The sequence below is a fragment of the Pogona vitticeps genome, chromosome 5 (genome assembly GCF_051106095.1).
Source record: "Pogona vitticeps strain Pit_001003342236 chromosome 5, PviZW2.1, whole genome shotgun sequence".
NCBI classification, from domain to species: domain Eukaryota; kingdom Metazoa; phylum Chordata; class Lepidosauria; order Squamata; family Agamidae; genus Pogona; species Pogona vitticeps.
The window spans coordinates 13,042,901-13,062,124 of NC_135787.1; the positions used below are offsets into that span (position 1 = coordinate 13,042,901).

At 42.1% G+C, this 19,224-nt stretch overlaps 1 protein-coding gene across 6 annotated transcripts in view; it reads right to left on the bottom strand.

Moving 5' to 3' along the window:
- The window catches only part of WDFY3 (WD repeat and FYVE domain containing 3), a 169,762-nt gene that overhangs the window by 124,031 nt on the left and 26,507 nt on the right, over positions 1–19,224 (bottom strand). For 5 of the 6 annotated variants that reach the window (XM_020801741.3, XM_078394522.1, XM_073002011.2 and 2 more), the window contains exons 1-2: positions 6,792–7,147; positions 920–1,130 (exon numbers count right to left, since the gene is read on the bottom strand). In XM_020801741.3, the coding sequence (XP_020657400.3) occupies positions 920–1,130; positions 6,792–6,820 (240 nt within the window). In that variant the 5' untranslated portion in view covers positions 6,821–7,147. Of the gene's footprint in view, positions 1–919; positions 1,131–6,791; positions 7,148–7,789; positions 7,889–19,224 lie in introns of those variants that run through there. The other variant, XM_020801740.3, reaches the window with a different exon arrangement.

The following is a 19,224-nucleotide window of genomic DNA, read 5'->3' on the forward strand; positions in this document are numbered from 1 at the left end:
ATTGTCCAATCTTTCTGCATCATTTCATATGCCCACCATATATAAAAATGTGTACTCAATCCTTTCTTATATCTCCACAAGATAGTTAGTACTTCATTATTCAATAAATTCAATTTCACCAGAGTTAAATACCATCTCCAGATTACTTTATAAAAATTCTCCTTAACCCTTATAGACACACTCTTCAATATTCTTTTATCCCACATCTTCTTCCAATCTTCAGCACTAATTTCTTCATGTAAATTTCCCTGCCCAGGGAGATTTAATTTATTTTCTGCTTGAAAAACTCATTTCCAAAAGATAATTGTATCTATTACTGATCTCAAATCCATCGCTGATGTCATATTTATCTCATAGCTCTATTATTTTGTATGATTTTTATTCCTCAAAAAAGCATTAAAAGATTAGTCAAGAGACAAGCCTTTGAAGATATCAAGTATGTACAAAAGCATGATCAGCCGGTAAAAATTTAGGCTTGCTTCCCAGATTATTTTCACATTCACTGCTTAATGCCATTCTCATGCCCAAAACTGGAATAAGAATGGTTTATACACATGTCCACTTATTAAAAAATAAACCACACAAGTGATGACTGTATAAGCACTTCAGAATAAATAACCATATATAACACAGACAAACATGGAACTAAATCACAAAATATTATTTTTGCCCTGGAACTTACTTCTATCAAGATCAAACTGGGAAGCGGCCAGTGAGGAATGCAGTTCAAGGCACTGTCATAAAACCTTATTTTGATCATGGAAGCAGGCAACATTCCCACTGTGACAATCTTAAACTGCACTGACCATTAAAAAAAACATGAAAACTAGTATAAAGATATTCAGCTTTTAAATCCAATCTCTCTACCTCCAAGCCAGTCACAACATTCCACCTAAAAAGAAGAAAACACTAGGCTTACCCTATTAAAAACTGGCAGCATCATATAAAGTTTCTCTTCCTGTTCTTTTTGGGTCATGTGCCGAGGAGGATGACACAATTCTGTAAAAAGCCGACGCAGGTGCATCAATCCTAAAGCATTATCTTGAGGGCTACACTCCTCTTGACGGGGTCGACCCATTATCCTTTTCACCATATTCATCTTTGCTGGTTTCCGAAAGACTCCTTTGATCCTGTTCAGGAAGAAGTAAAACAACATTGAAAAAAACACAAGCACACACCCCAGACCTCAGCTATAGACAGTTTATACATGAACAAAGAAGCCATTTATTTTCATCAGTACTAAAGCACCCCTTCTACATGCTCACATAGACATAATAATGCAAAGTTCTCCAAACCGTGTACGGTATAATTCTGAGCCATAATTGCAATTGTCTAGTTTCAAAACAAATAGTAAAATGAAATACAGCATACAGCACATTCTTTATTCATTAGCTAACATTTCTCATCATCACAGCTTTAAATCATTAAGCTGAATCACGGGGCAATGTGGATCTCATTGTGAACTTTCCAAACACATATCTCAGTCCATGAGGATCTACCCGGATCACCCATGCGAGCCAGGAGGTGAGGCTGAGGAGCCTGACACCGAGGGAGGCCCGGAAGGAAAAGACACAAAACCGGGCTTTCTCGGCGGTGGCTCCTCGCCTCTGGAACCATCTCCCTCCTGAGATTCGCGCGGCCCCCACTCTGGCACTTTTAAAAGTCAATTAAAAACATGGCTATACATTCAGGCCTTCCCTCCAGCTAACGCCTGATTTTTCTGTTTATTCTCCCTTTATTAATTTTTTTTACTCTATTTTTGTATTGTGTGTGTTATAATATGATTTACTGCTAAGTGGGGTGAGGAGACATCAACATATTTTCCCCACCCTGTCCGCCCTGCACTGGCTACCTGTTCATTTCCATGCCAGCTTCAAGGTAATGGTGTTAAAATACAAAGCCCTAAATGGTTTGGGACCTCATTATTTGGCAGAACACCTCCTTCTGACCAGATCTGCCTGTCTAGTAAGATCTTCCCAGGCTGGGCAGTTGAGGGTTCTGACCCCAAGAGAGGCTCAGAAATCAATGACTAGAAACCGGGCCTTCTCACTGGTAGCCCCGCGATTGTGGCATACTCTCCCGCTTGAAACTTGTCTCGCATCCTCACTGGGAATCTTCAAGAGATTATTAAAAACATTATCCTTTAGACAGGCCTTCCAGGACTCTACTTTATTTTGATTTAACAGTTATTGTTCAACCTCACCATCTTTTTTCCTCTTCCTCTTTCACGTTGATGTTCATTGATATTGTTTTTATTTGTTTAATTTTGTATTAATTTATACTTTGCCCTGTTATTGTATTGTCCTTTTATATTCTGTTTTATTATACCATGTAAACCATCCAGAGTGGCTTGGGTTGCCAAATGGGCAGTACATAAATCTAATAAATAAATAAATACCAGGGCGGTAAACACTCTATGCCAGTTGGACATAGCTGTCATAGGAGTGCTACAAATTATTTCTGGGACAAAGGTCAGAGTCTGTCAACTTTTTTACCCATATTGCAGAAAGCTAGTTTATTAATATATGTAGTGTGGTTAAAAACCTTGATATTTATTTAGACCCACAGAGATCTAGTGGAACTTGTTATAGCCAAATTCTTCTGTCTCCCACTCAAGTCATATTTTAATTCCATTTTTAACAGCTACATTGAGATGCAAAGCTGAGTGTCCTGGAAGGTTGACATTTCTGAAACTGATTCCTTCTGATATCACAATTCTGACACCAAGTATGGCTAGGCATCCTTCAGTCTACAGAGACTATGGTAACGTGCTCTGAATGGAACAGCATCTAGTGTGGCTGAGAAGGCCAATTCAAGAGTGACAATCTCTTCCACACTGAAGACAAATATAATCTGTCCCCTGTCCAGCTCCCTGATTTGGCTGGTTTCAGGATTGCCTCTTTGCCTTGGCCTGCTGATCAAGGGTCTCTTCAAATTGGGAGGGGCCGTGATGCACCGCCTGCCTCCAGGCTGAACGCTCAGAGGTCAAGGTTTCCTATCTGTTAAGGCCCATTCCTAAGGCCTTCAGATCCCACTTGCAGATATCCTTTTATCGCAGACGTGGTCTCCCTTCTGGGGCGCTTTCCCTGCACTAATTCTCCATACAGGAGATCTTTTTTAATCTGACCATCAACGATTCTCACGACATGCCCAAGCCAACGTAGATGTCGCTGTTTCAGTAACATATACATGCTAAAATTCCAACTCATTCTAGGACTACTCTATTTGGAACTTTGTCCTGCCAGGTGATACCAAAAACCCGTCAGAGGCAACGCATAATGTAAGGTATTCAGCTTCCTCTCCGCCATGGACAAAGGGTCCAGGACTCACTGCAGTACAGGAGTGTACTCAGGACACAGACTCTATAGACCTGAATCTTGTTATATGCCGTCAGCTTCTTATTAAGCCATCAAGAATGACAAGACAGAGAAATACAAGTGGCTATAGCAAACTGCAGATCGTTTGCCATAAGTTGGGACTGACTCAAAGGTACATAATTATTATATAAAAAATAAGAAAAACTGTAACAACTATACAGGAAAAAGGATACTACTTGCAACCAGGGAGAACATTTGTTCTGCTTCTGCTCAAGGGCCAGATACTAAGAAGCCACAGAGGAGTGACCTGACATACACATTACAGGATATAAGCTACATTCCTGTCAAGTCTGCTCAGCTCTAGAATGTTCTGACAGTAAACAAAGATTACATAAAAATCCAGATAACTAAAGCTGAGTACAACCAGAGCATCTTTTATTCCATATTGTCTTTTTTTTTCTTTCTGATATCCTGATCTGAAGTTCAATAAATGCAGATTGGAACTTCGTCCCTCAGAAAAGATCTCAAATACCTACCTGTCTAGAACTCTAAATGTAGACCAGTTGTCATTTATACTATAAAACGAAAAGGTTCAACAGATTTGCCCAGCAGTTCATTTTGATAAATTATCCCCAGCCTATATTAGATACAAATGTGCAATACAGATACAAACAAGACTGTGATAGATTCATATCCATTCATTGTGAATCAGTAAAATTATGATAATTTAGGGATTAAATAATATCATAGATTTCAAAACATTAGTGAAAAACAAAAATGACTGGGCAGTTACGAAGCAATACACATTGTATTTAGTTTAACAATAGCTATTATCGGGCTATACAAAGTATTTGTTGCTTCCAAAGGGTGTTATTTTACTAAAGAAATTGATATTTATCTAAACATTCATCAGGAGACCTTCCTGAGCTATTTAAGCAGGCATACTAAAAAGCAAACAAAACACACACCTATTTAACAAGACATAAGAAATATGCTGAAATGTATTTCTTTTGCCTTTATGATAACATGGACGGGAGTGAACAATCATTTCTACTACTGCTCTAATATTAATAATTATGTGCTGTCAAATCAGTTCTGACTTATAGCAAGATATAAAGGACTCCACACTAGCTTACAAATCCTATATTCTAGTGGCACTCTGCGATCATGCAGCTTACTCACAAGGGCACCTAACCCTACAAGCAACACATGATCTTGGCTGGCCCTTCATCCAGGAGGCATAGTGGAGAGTCATGCTCCTAGGCCCAGGCTCCACAACCCAGGTGTTCCTCCAACCCACTGACTTCATACTGGCAACGAAAAACTGCCCTCTTAACAGAAATTCAAACTTCAACTGAGAAAACAGTTCCTGTATTAGGCATCATGTCAGACCTCCGTTGGTCTACATTACTGCTGAAATCCTATTGCCCAGTATAGCAAGTCACAACTAGAATAGGCCAATTGAATCAACGGAATTTACAGATACAGTGGGGTCTTGACTTGAGAACTTAATCCGTATTGGAAGGCGGTTCTCAAGTCAAAAAGTTCTCAGGTCAAATCTGCATTTCCCATAGGAATGCATTGAAAACCACTTGATCCATATCTGCTCTTTTCCGTCCATAGAAACTAATGGGAAGCTGCTATTCCGCCTTCGACCACTAGAGGGGGATATTTTGTTTCTTTTTTTCTTAGGTCAAGAAAGGTTCAGGGAAGGCAGGGAAAATACAGTCCAGGCAGGACAGTACCAGGCAGTCTGAAGACTGTCTCCCAATCCACTCTCTAAACGCTGGGAGGAGTGAGGAAGCAGACAGGCACCCTTTTCACTGGCCAACAGTTAACTGAAAGTTCAAATTTTGCACTTTCCCTGCCTCCCACGTGGTTTTTTTCAGTTCTCAACTCAAATCTAAGTATGTAAGTCAAGTCAATATTTTCCTATGAGAGTGGTTCTTAAGTCAAAATGTTCTTAACTCAAGCCGTTCTTAAGTCAAGACCCCACTGTATTGTGGTTAGAGCAGCTTGACTCTTTAACCTAGTGTCAAATAGTCCAAGAGGAATGAGAGAGACAAGACTTTAAGCAAGAAAGAAAGGCCAGCTGTTGGGTTCCATCTTTCATCTTCAAAGTCTGAACTGTAGCCCATAATCATTTAAAGTAAATAAAAAAACACAGATACAAAGCAAAACATACTACTTATATACCAATGCATAGTGCTTAAAACATTGTCTGGGCAGTTTACAAATTAATTATGCAGGCTACACATTTCCCCCACCTCAGCAAGCTGGGTACTCAATTTACCAACCTCAGAAAGAGGGAAGGCTGACTGAACCCAGCTCGTGAGCAGAGTTTGACCACTGCATCATGAGGCTCCTGTATTACACATTCCCTGCTATTGCTTTAAAATACCCTTAGGTCTCTGTTAGGCAATAATATTCCAGAAACAAAAAATTAGAAATCTACCAAGATCATCTACTATATCACTTTGCTTTAAAACACCTTAAATACTGCAAAAGAAAACTAAGCTTACTAAGTCTGCTTCTCTTTCAATGTTTTAAAGATGTGTTCCCTAACATTTTTTTCAATAAGAAGATCAATATAAATCTATGATAACATTACAGTACCACCAGAACCAAGATGGCTTCCACAGTAAATACCAAACCCATGCTTTTCCAGCTGTTTCTATTACAATGCTTATATTCACAGAAAAATGTGAGACTTACAAATGGATAAACACAAAACACTAAATCAAAAAAAAAATCCCACCTATGATTAAAAAGAGGAATATCAAACAAATATAGAAAGCTACTTGTTCTGTATAATTGCTTCAACTGTTTTAAACCTATTTTCACCATAACAAAGCAAGAACATATTAATAATATTGTTAGTTGAAATATCCAAAGTCATTCACATTATCGCTTGCCTCGGTGTAATTTTTTGAGGACAAGACAACCATCATTTGTAAGCACTGCAATGAATCACTGGTTCAAGTATAAAACATTTAGCTGAAAGATACTAGGTAAAATAGAATTTTATCTACCAAATTTTATTTTAGTCATTTATTAGCATATGCTCGATATACGTATTAAATCGCAGTTAAAAACACAGCAGTGCTAAGCTTCTCAGTGACCCAATTTTCATCTTCTATACTAAAACAGGAGAGAGAGAAACCTTGACAACACATTAATCCCATTTCCATAGCAATGAAAATAAACACTAACCATGTTATTCAGCACAAGATCAACAGAAAGAACAAAAGTATCTTAGAGTATAAAATGACTGCTTCAACAAAACAAAAATAACTGTTCACAAATTTTTCTCCACATAAAATGTTTGTCAGGCTATACACACTGTATCTGTTCTACTGTGTCAAATTGATGGAAAAATCCTACATTGATTTAAATTTTTTTAGCATAGTGAACATTTGACATTCAAGTTCCATAAAGCTTCCACACCAAAGAGAAACAAAACAGTTATCCTACCTGCTACTTTTTGAGTTCCCTGCTGGCATCTTAAAACCTAAATCTTCTCTTTCCACAGAACAGGAACTTCTTATGCCTTCTGACTACCTATTATTGCCAATGCACTTAAGTTTGGGTGTTTTTTTAAACATCCTTTTAGACAATCCAGGAAGAATTCAGAACTGCGAACAGGAATCTCCAGGAGCCTGCTGTACCAAGCTTGTACCAGTGTACAAGCTGGCTTGACAATAGAAGCACAGGACTGCTGTTCTAACAACTACTGTTGCTGGACTCATTCATCATATGACTAGAAATAAGGGATGAATCCATTTCACTACAAGCAAGCCGTCCCCCCTCCCCCCTCGCTTGTGTCAACTAAAATGTGCTGATTAATGAAGCCTTTAGAAAGAACAGGAAAAACAAAGGAGTAGGATGTGAAAATCCACTCAAACTGATTTTAAACAGAAGTCTGGTTTTATCCATTCATTGCTTAGCATTTCAACCCATTCTTGCACATTGCCAAAATATTGTAAACAAATTCTCAGAAGTTACTAATAGTCTGCCAAAAAAAAAAAGACAAAAAAACCAAAAAACTAGCTTTCTGGGAGCCAGTAGAAAAAAAAGGCAGAAAGCTGCATTCCTGTGTCTGGAGATGGACAAAGAGGCTTCCCACCAGAGTAGCTTGCATGGTTTCTACACTGAACACAGAGGAAGGACAAGAATATACAACTGCTGTATTTTTATGATTCTAAACGGCACCTTCAGTTTTTACATAGATGAAGATACTAAGTGCTATGGTAAAATTAAAGTATCAGAGGTACTTGCATGAGACCAAATGCATTGTTCATTCTACCTCCAGCAGACCCAATGAAATCAATGGGAATTATGTTTCCCACCACAAACAAATCCTATTAATTTCCATGAGTCCAGCAGTAAGAATAAAACTAAGACTAGACTTAGCCAATATTCTTTGATTTTATTATTTAAGGATAGTTCTCTTGAAGGCTGAGGTTGCTTACCTTATATCATTCTGCGAACTGCAGTTTCCAGCTTCATGAAGGTGAGGCCCATTCCTCTCCTAAGGGTTTCTTCATGAGAATACTTCCTCTGGTTATACACTACAAAAAAGCAGTGATGGGCATATTAGTAATCACAGAACCTTATCACCTGGACAAATTAGCGTGCAGATGACAGTTTACACCATCAGAAAAGATAGGCTATACAAAGGGTCCTATGTGATCAAGATATATCAAACAAGCTTGAGAAGGTCATGGCAATGGAACTATTTAATTACTAAATAAAGAGAGAAGCCACATTTCATGACTTCTAGGCTCCTCCGGGCAGAAACAGAGGTGGCAGGGGCTTAAAAAATAGAGCATTTATTAGTGTTTTTCAGAAATAATTCTCAAACTAAACAAAAAGTTATGGTTGCATGAAAAGTCATGTCAGGGGGTGAAGTGTGATAATAAGTACTAGTTTTCATATGGTAGGGATGAAGAGTGAGGGATGAAAAAAGAATCTGCATAAAGACACTGTGATATCATCCACTGCTCTATTGCTACATAATTTTTAAAATGTTATTTTTTTCCATATTAATTCTACCTTGAATTTTGTTTTCGTGTTCTCTACCAATCCAGTCTCCCAGCTCTGAGCGACTTCCCCATTTATACCACAACATTCTGTCAAGATTATTGTAACTTTAAGGACTGAAGTACAGTGGACCCTCGACTTACAGACGGCTCGACTTACAGACTTTTCGAGTTACAGACTTCTCTGGCTGCAAAATTTAGATTCAACTTGCTGCCGGAGAATCGACTTACAGACCAGAAAAAAACCAAAATGGAACAAAAATAGAATAAAAACCGCTGGTTATGGGATTAATCGGTTTTCAATGCATTCTGGGTCAATGGAGATTCGACCTACAGACTTTTCGACTTGCAGCCACCATTCCAATACGGATTAATTCCTTAAATAGAGGGTCCACTGTATAGCAAAACACCCATTGTAACATCAGGGCTCAAATTACAAAGAAAACAGCTAGAGAAATCTCAGATACAAACAACTGGCTCAAAGGACACACAGTTCTTTGAAGTAATGAAAAGTTGTAACATTTCAGGTTTGTTCTTTTCTCTCAATGAAATTGTAACAGAATGGAAGCTCAGTTAAGCACATCTAAAACCAGTGTTTTAGTGAGAAAATCACTCTTGCAATAACAAATGCAGGGAAAGCCATGTGACCATATGATCATTTTCAGAATCTATGTTTCAATTATACCTTTTTTGGGCCAACTAAAAAGACACATGGATGTTATCACAATACAGCTCCTTTAGTCAAAAGATTTAGCTTGCAAAATGAAAGGAACAAATTTTTCATTAGCAGAGCAAGGATAAAAATGAAGAGGTTATTTCCCAAAACCATTGTGACTATGATTAATGAGGGGTCTTAGACATTCAATGAAACAACTCCCTTTTTATGTAGTTTTTTTTTAAAAAAATATATGTACAACAGCTGCTACAAACATCACTCAGCGTTACGTTTGTAAGTATTAGTGTGCATGGGTGACTGGCACTTGAGGGCAGCAACAGGCACATCCTGCACCATGAGTATCACAGTATTATGCAGCAGGAAGCTTCCTCCTCTTACTCCATCAATTCCTTCTTTTAGTGGTGAAGATACTATTCCCTCAGTGGGATAACACTTTCGGTACAACTGTGTTTCCTGGACTCTCAGCTATCTTCATACACTCTCACACAGAGCACAAGCGAATTAGCACCAGGATGGACTTGAATGTTTCCTTCCTTTCCCTCCCCTACACCTTTTGCTATTTCAAAGCATTCTTAGATCTGAAAACCTCCTTCTCTTCTCTATATAAAATTTTCTTATCCCATTCTTTTCTTTCCCACTTCTCATTTCCATTTTCCTACAACTCTTTCTTCTTTGTATTCATATCCCCATCATCCACATCTCAAATCTGAAAGGAAAGTAGGATTTAATTGAAATCGGAAATCCCCAGAGCATTGTAATAGAATTCAATACCGGAACTGAGATGAGGAAGACATAAAGTAGTTGTATTAACAATAACTGAGGGTGTGCTCCTATGTGGCATTTTCCTTTGCACACCGAATAGCCACAATAACCAACGAGAACTCTGAAATCCCTATTAAATATTTCTTACAGATCTGCTCAGACATGTGATCTTCACATTCACCCACAGTCTTTGTTTGTTTTTACTGGCATCACCCTGGCATCTTGACTAACGTTTCCATTTTGTTCCCAAAAAAGTGTGAAAAGAAGGAGCCGTGAACGCAGCCAGGAACTCTAGGGGAGTTATTACCTCACTGACCTATAAGAGTTCTATACTAATGAGATTTCTGAAAAGATTTGTTCCCATATAAATGAAGGATAAATACATTCTTCTTTCCCAGTGCAGGCAATGGTGTGGGGTACTAGGGGACATGGCCCAACTACCTCTGGAACATGAGGCTGTGAATTCCTGGGCATCCCTATCCATTTTCCACCAGCATTCTCAGTTAGAGAGGGAGAGGAAGGAAGGAAGAGGAGTGAGTAAAAAATGATATGGTGCAGAAAAAGCAGCAACATGACCATGAGGTCCCTATAAATTACTGTAAGCTCGCTGCAGAAAAAAAAAATGGTTTCCCAACACTGGTTAAAACAATAGTCATCCAATTTACAGAATATGTAAGCAGCACATCATATTGGTTACTCATGTTTGTGTATCAAATAAAACTGAACATTTTCTCAAATTAAAAATTAAAATTATTCAACTGTCATCAATTGATAAGGCAAAAATGCATTAACTTAGCAAGGCAAGAAGGTTCACTTTCATTTATGGGAGCTGAAACAGCAACAGTGTGATTCAGAATGTCCCCAATTCAAATTAAATTCAAACGCAAGCATGTAGGTTTCATTAGGCAGGGTTTTATCTCAAGCCTCAGTCCCAAAACCCGCTATATGGGTATAAAAAATAAATAATAAAACAGCAACATGGTAGTTATATGGGGCTGCTCTCTGGATTATAAAGTGTTTTGAAGAAACGGAAAATACAGTGCTAAATGCTTACTGACATATAGTGACAACTTGTAGATTGAGATTTAATACCATACCAAAATAACTAGCAAACAGAACAAACATATCTCTGAAGCACAATACATGCTGGTACTGCTAGGTAAATTATTAATAATGGCTCTTCAGTTCTCCACATGCTGTGAGGTTGATAACACTGTCATCATAAAAGCTGCCAATATGAAACAAAAAGTACTACTAACCCTTTATTAGATTTAGCAAGCCACAGTAGGTAAAACATTTTCATCTACCAAAGCCATTTATAAATTTGACAAGGACACTGCTTCATTTGAAGGCATCTGGCTGTTCTTGAAAACCAAAACTGCAAGGTAAATGCTGGGTGCGTGTTTTTTTTTTTTTTTTTAATTTAGGGCTATAGTACTTCCATTCCCATGAAAATAAATAAAGGTTGGTCCAAAATTTCTATATATTCTGGTTATCAGTGTTGTAAAGATCAATTTCAAGAGCCTGAGGCAACAAGAAGTTTTCCGTTTAAAGAAAAGTGGCAATGGAATCCATATTGTTTATTATAATAATTCCATGTGGGTGATGCAAATCCATTTTAATTCCTTAACACTAATCACAATTAAGAGATTGCCAAATACATCTTAAGGAACACTCACTGACTTGCAACTTTTCCCCCACTAGGATACTGCACAGTTATTAAGCCTCCAAGAAAGCTCACAAGGAACAAGGAAACACATGTGCAACAGGGAGGAACTTCAGAAGTGAAGAATTCCTCTATAGGGAACTCCTGTTTGTCCACCTCTTACTGAATATCCTTAATCACATGTACACATGAAATCACAAGCACACAGACATTTCCTGAGCAAGTCCAGAAATACAGGGACCCTTTTAAAAAGCAGTACACCCATGATAAATATCATGCTGAACACCATACTTCATCATCTGAGAAAGTCACCCCACTGACACAGTCCAAGAGTAAACAACAACATTATCAAAGATAACTGATAATTACTCAAAGAAGAAAACTTCATTGGTGGGCTGACACTCTGGCACTGGTCCAGCTAACCAGTTTTAATAATAGTGGCAGAAGAAGACGACAACGATGACAATGAAGAATAGAGACACCAAAGAATAAGATGAAGAACAATGGGCAAAGACAAAGAGCAAGCTTATCAAATAGAGAGTGGGAAAGGGACCAGAGAAATGGCAATGGAGAACTTTCCCCCTAACAACTTGTAGCAAGACATACATTATGCAGCACCTCCACCATCAACTTGCACATTCACCAATAGGATGGCAAGAGGTGCTACTGATGGCATTTTTAAACACCCCTTGGAGAAAAGAATACCCTCCAACTCTGAATATCTTGCCAGCTGATGCTAAGCATGTGCCAGTGCTGTTCTGTTCTTATCTTCCCCCCAAAATGCTTTAACTTCAACTTTTCCTGACTGATATTTTGATATTTTAACCCTTTAACATTTCCCTATTTCTAGTGTTCACTACTCAGGAATTTCTTAGATATAGAGTGGTTTACAAACAATAAAAACAAACAATCCAACATTAGATAAACAGGCAGCTGTACATCTGCACCAAGCCAGGAAATGGAAAGGAAGAACATGAATTTCCACATCTGGTTCCCAAATTTGCATTGAACAGAGTTACAGGCATATCAGGGTGTGAAGGAGAAAAGAGGAGTGCGCCGTCCTCCATGGGCACCCGTACAGTAGAAGAGGCTGAATGCGCGGTGGGAGTGCTGATTGATATTGAACAAACGGAAGTAGTGCCAGAAAGGGCCACGGAGGTGTGCTTGGTGGAGGAAGGAGGGGAGGAGCTAGACTTGATAGTGTGGGAAGAGATAAAAGGGGAGGACAACGCGCGGGCTTTTAGAATTTGTACGGACACGAATGTAGAACGGAGCAAGAGCCGAGGGGTTCAGACGGAGCCCATGCTGGGATTCGAGACTCCCGTGGGTGTAGCAGCCGGCTTCCCTAATCTGGCAACCGGAGGAGGTCTGCTGCCGGACCCGAACTTTCCTAGAGGGCCTGAGAAGCTGTACGAACCCCTAGAATGGCTGGTAACGGTCCTTCATCGCAATTACCCTGGTGGGAGGAGAGTAATACGCCCTGGGCCAGAGTATCAGAAGAAGCCCCTGGAGGGGGACTGGGCGAGGCACCCTTGTTGCGGAACGGTTTGTGCCGTTCGGAGTGCCCCCCTCCGCCAGATGACCGATCGAGAGAAGTTCGGGCCGGCCCCCTATTAGGTGTTCCGGGTAAACCCTCTGATGTGCGCGCGAAGAGGTACCACTTGTTAGACGACTGTTTATTACTGGATCCGTTTGATCCCAAGGAATTGAGTTTTGTGAACAATAAACTTTCCCATGTTGGATTGTATGATGAGCCTCCGACTCTTTTTCCCGCCTATAACACCAGTGCCCCCCCGGCCAGAGAAGAACTTCCTTACACTGGCGCCCAACGTGGGGCCGGGGCGGCGGAAAAGGCGGGAAATGAAGAGTGGCGTAGATTGCAGGAAACCATGGACAGACAGGCGAAGCTTATAGAGAATCTAACAGAACAACAAACCCTGATGGCCAGACAATTAAGGACGCACGGACGAGAGGAAGACAGCAACCCCAGGGGGGCTGCGAGTGTCCGGGGAAGCTTGGTGGCCGGGCCGGCACCTATCCGGATGCAAAAGATGTCCAATACTGATGATCCGGAGGCATATCTGCATACTTTCGAGAGAGTGGCACTGGCGGCGGGGTGGCCGAGGGATCAGTGGACTCTAATTTTGATCCCTTGTCTTACGGGACTATTGCAGGAGGTAGTGGATACCCTCAGCACACAGGAGGCCGCCCAGTACGAAACAGTGAAGAACGCGATTCTGCGCACGCTAAACCTGACCGAAGAAACGTATAGGAAGAGGTTAAGGGACCTAAAATGGAGACCAGGCTCCCATCCTCGCACAGTGGCCCAGCGGATGCGAGCCAACGCTCTTAGATGGTTGAAGCCTGGAGAAAGAAGTGGCGAGCAGGTCGTGGACATGATTGTGTTGGAACAACTGGTGCAATCCCTGGGAGCAGGCGCGAAGACGTGGATCCAACGTAATAACCCGAAGACGCTGGAGAAAGCCATCTCCCTATTGGAAGACTACAGCCTCACCGAGGAAGCAACGAAAGAGGGGCACGCCTCCTGGGCGGAGAAGACCAAACCGCGTGGCGGAGATGCTCCGCTTTCGGTTTCCAATTCGGCTGCGCGATCAGGTGCGGAGATGAGCGGACCTTCCAAGCCAAAGGGGAAACCTTTTGAACCGTTTGGCCCCAAACCAGTGAGGCCCATCACAGTTGACCAGCGCATCTACGCACCCGGGACTGGTTGGCGTGAGGGCAAAGACGGACGGCCCATCTACAACCCGGGAACAGGGGTACGCGAAGGTAGAGAGGGGCGCCCCATTTGCTTCGGATGTGGGGTCCCCGGCCACGTAAAAAGGAATTGCCCAGGGGCTGATTGCTCCTGGGTGGGACAGGGAGAGAAGTCTGTACCCACGACCACAGTATCGTCCGAACGGTGGGAGGTGGACGCGTGGGTTAATGGAGACAGAAAGAGAGCGTTAATCGATACCGGTTGTGCTAAGACTCTTGTGAGAGACTTGCAGGGCGAAAAGAAGGATGAGGGACTAACTGTGCGTTGCATTCACGGAGATTTGAAGAACTACCAAACGATCTGGGCAGATGTTAGAGTGGGAAAGGAAGAAAGAAGGATGAATGTGGGTGTGGTTCCGGGACTTTCGCGAGAAATGTTGTTGGGGAGGGATTGGGTTGGCACGCGAGACGTTAGTAAGATTAAAGAAGGGTTGCAAGGGGAAAACGCCCAGGCTGAAGATCAGTCCGATTTCTTTCAGCGAACCACGCGCGAGCAAGTAAGGACAATGCAGCAGGACGACGCGTCTCTGAGGGAACCGCTACTGGCAGCTCAACCGGTGGGCCATGTTGTAAAGGGACAAAAGGGTTGGGAGCTGGATCGTGGGCTATTGTATTGGGTAGATAAGGAGGGAGATCGGAAGCTTGTGGTACCCCAGAAATGGAGAAATAAGGTGATGGAGCTGGCACATGATATTCCTTTGGCAGGTCATTTGGCTGAAGAAAAAATGAGGGCCCGCGTCCAGCAAAGATTTTGGTGGCCAGAGATAGACAAAGAAATCAAGGAGTACTGTGCTTCTTGCCCACAATGTCAAAAAACACAAAGGAAGCCACCCAAAGGGGCTGAGATGATACCTATGCCGTTGATGGACCATCCCTTCCAGAGGATTGGTCTAGATATTGTGGGACCATTGATTAAGTCTGCAGGTGGCCATACACATATACTGGTCCTGATAGATTATGCCACCAGGTACCCCGAGGCCATACCCTTAAGGTCCACCACAGCTAAGGTGATTGCTAGGGAGCTGATGCAAGTGTTTGCTCGGCTGGGATTCCCAAAGGAGATCCTCACTGATCAGGGATCTAATTTTATGAGTCTCACCCTCAAGGAAATGTGGCGTCTGCTAGAAATTCAACCAATCCACACCGCGGTCTATCATCCACAAACCAATGGATTGGTGGAGCGTTTTAATAAAACACTGAAGGGGATGTTGAGGAAGCTGGTAATGGAAAAACCTAAGAGATGGCATTTATTAGTGGCCCCTCTAATGTTCGCCATTCGGGAAGTACCACAGGCTTCTACGGGTTTCTCACCATTTGAGCTAATGTATGGTTGGAACCCTAGGGGCATCCTGGATTTGGTAAAAGATAAGTGGGAGGAGGGACCAGATGAAGCTCAACTTACGGTGCAACACGTAATTGAAATGCGGGAACACTTACGAACAGTGTTGGGTATTGCTAAAGACAACCTAGGGGGTGTTCAGGCCGGGCAAAAGAGAAGATATGATAAACAGGTTAGAGCCAGGGAGTTTCTGCCGGGACAAAAGGTGTTACTGTTGTTGCACTCAGAGCATGCCAAGCTCTTCGCTACTTGGCAAGGACCCTATGAAGTGGTAAGGAAGGTAGGCCCGGTAGACTATGAAATATACATGCATGACAAGTCAAAGAAAAGGGGCATTTTCCACGTAAATTTACTCAAAGAATGGAAAGAACGAGAGGCACTGTGGGGGGAAGTGGAAGATGAATTCGGCCCAGATGTCCGCGTATGCTTAAGAGATGACCTGAGATTAGATATTGATGAGTCCCTCGACTGCCACCAACAACGGGACCTCAGGGCCTTAGAACACGAGTTCGCTCATGTATTCTCGGGGAGGCCAGGGGAGACTAGCTTGGTTCAGCATGAAATACACACCACCCCAGGCGCCGTGGCCCGGATGGGAGATAGAACTTGGCCATACCACCTGAAGGAGTCGATTAATAAGGAGGTAGAGGAAATGTTAAAGTTGGGGGTGATTGAGCCCTCGCGTAGCCCTTGGAGGAGCTACCCAGTTTTAGTGCCCAAGCCAGACGGTCAGGTGAGGGTGTGCATTGACTTTAGGAAATTAAATGATATTTCGAAGTTCGATGCCTATCCCATGCCTAGGGTTGATGATTTGTTGGAAAAGCTGGGCGGGTCAGTCTATCTGACCTCACTAGACCTCACTAAAGGTTACTGGCAGATTCCCTTAAGGGCAGAAGACAAAGAAAAAACTGCATTCGTCACACCCAAGGGGCTGTTCCAGTTTAAAAAAATGCCATTCGGGCTGCATGGGGCAGCTGCCACTTTCCAGAGGTTAATGGACCAAGTATTGGAACCATTGACAGACTTCGCGGGGGCTTACATAGACGACATCTTGATTTATAGCAAGACCTGGGAAGAGCATGTCTACCACTTGCGAAGAGTCTTAACGGAAATAGGAAAAGCAGGGTTGAAGATTAACCCCTCTAAGTGCAAAGTGGCGCGGAAGGGAGTGAAATTCTTGGGTTTTCGGGTAGAAGAAGGAAAAATCCAACCAGTGACGGATAAGGTAGACAAAGTGGTTTCTTGGACCACTCCTAGGAGTAAAAAGGAGATACAGCAGTTCTTGGGCCTGGCAGGTTACTACCGGCAGTTCGTGCCGCATTTTTCAGAAGTAGCAGCCCCTCTCACTGATTTGACCAGGAAGAGGAAAACCAATCGCCTGAGTTGGGGTCCCGAAGAACAAAAATCTTTTGATACATTGAAGGAAATATTGTCAGCCTTACCCAGTAGATATGTCCCTGACTTCAGTGTCCCATTCATCCTCCAGACGGATGCGTCAGACCGAGGGATAGGCGCGGTTTTGTCCCAAAAGAAAGGAGAGCTAGAATACCCGATAATGTATCTTAGCAAAAAGTTAAGTGAGAGGGAGAGAAAATACGCTACAATAGAAAAAGAAGCCTTGGCAGTTAAGTGGGCCATGCAGACGCTGAGGTACTATTTGCTAGGGGCTCCTTTTACTCTCGTTACTGACCATGCCCCACTGCAATGGCTGAACCAAATGAAAGATACCAATCCGCGGTTGACTCGATGGTATCTTAGTCTACAGCCCTATTCTTTTCAGGTACAATACAAGAAGGGCATAGCCCATTCTAACGCAGACTATTTCTCTCGGCAGGAAAGAGAGGAGACTGAGATGGAAGAGAGGACGGCCCACTTGGAAAGGGGGGCGTGTGAAGGAGAAAAGAGGAGTGCGCCGTCCTCCATGGGCACCCGTACAGTAGAAGAGGCTGAATGCGCGGTGGGAGTGCTGATTGATATTGAACAAACGGAAGTAGTGCCAGAAAGGGCCACGGAGGTGTGCTTGGTGGAGGAAGGAGGGGAGGAGCTAGACTTGATAGTGTGGGAAGAGATAAAAGGGGAGGACAACGCGCGGGCTTTTAGAATTTGTACGGACACGAATGTAGAACGGAGCAAGAGCCGAGGGGTTCAGACGGAGCCCATGCTGGGATTCGAGACTCCCGTGGGTGTAGCAGCCGGCTTCCCTAATCTGGCAACCGGAGGAGGTCTGCTGCCGGACCCGAACTTTCCTAGAGGGCCTGAGAAGCTGTACGAACCCCTAGAATGGCTGGTAACGGTCCTTCATCGCAATTACCCTGGTGGGAGGAGAGTAATACGCCCTGGGCCAGAGTATCAGAAGAAGCCCCTGGAGGGGGACTGGGCGAGGCACCCTTGTTGCGGAACGGTTTGTGCCGTTCGGAGTGCCCCCCTCCGCCAGATGACCGATCGAGAGAAGTTCGGGCCGGCCCCCTATTAGGTGTTCCGGGTAAACCCTCTGATGTGCGCGCGAAGAGGTACCACTTGTTAGACGACTGTTTATTACTGGATCCGTTTGATCCCAAGGAATTGAGTTTTGTGAACAATAAACTTTCCCATGTTGGATTGTATGATGAGCCTCCGACTCTTTTTCCCGCCTATAACACCAGTGCCCCCCCGGCCAGAGAAGAACTTCCTTACACAGGGCTATACCATGTATCTTTTTATATTCAGTTTTTCCATTTATTTCTACAATGAAATCTCAACACAATATGTATCTATATGCTGGGATAAAGACTGCTGAACATACTATATACTGTGTAGTTGTGCATAAGCAGCAAAATGAATACATGGTAACCAAATAGTCTCAAATCATCCCAGTTTTTCTTTATCTCCTCTCTACTCTTCTACTATAAGGCAAATAGCTGCCTAGAGTAATCTAAATTGATTAGATAGGCGGGATAGAAATCAAATAAATAAATAAATAAATAAATACCTAGATATGGCAGTGAAAGGCCGGCTCTTGGCCTTTTAAAATCCATGTAAAATTGAGAAATGTAAGCTGATAAGAACGGTACTACATTAGACAGGAAATGGAAAACAGAAGAGACTGCTGATTTTTTAATTGCATGTTTTGAATGACACTGTCCACTACACCAATAATGTGCCACATCCTTCTGATATTGCGAACATACACTGTATAACAGCTGGATATATGACCATCACTGCATATATTCACATTTACCTTCTAATTACTAAAAGATAATAGTAAATAGTAGTATGTCTGTTTCATTGCAACATTTCAGTGTTAGTGAAGATAAATATGCTTTTTAACCTTTGAAATCAGACTGGGACTAGAACACTGCACAACAGCAGGGTCCTGTGTGAACCCCCCCAGTCTCTAAAACCTTATTTGGAAGTCAGGATCCAAGTACAATGGCCCAGGTGTTCTCGGTTGCTCATATGTTAGATGCCACTAATCACTGTCAAAGAACCATTGCCCTACAATTTCTTCTGAGAAGGACATGTACACATTTACAGAGATTTTTATTACATTTATCTTTTCTGGTAAAAATAAAAATAAACAAGAGTAAATATAAACAAAGCTGGAGTAAAAATAAACAAGACTGATGTTTCTATTAGTAATAAAAATAATAATGTTACTGAGTGTAAGT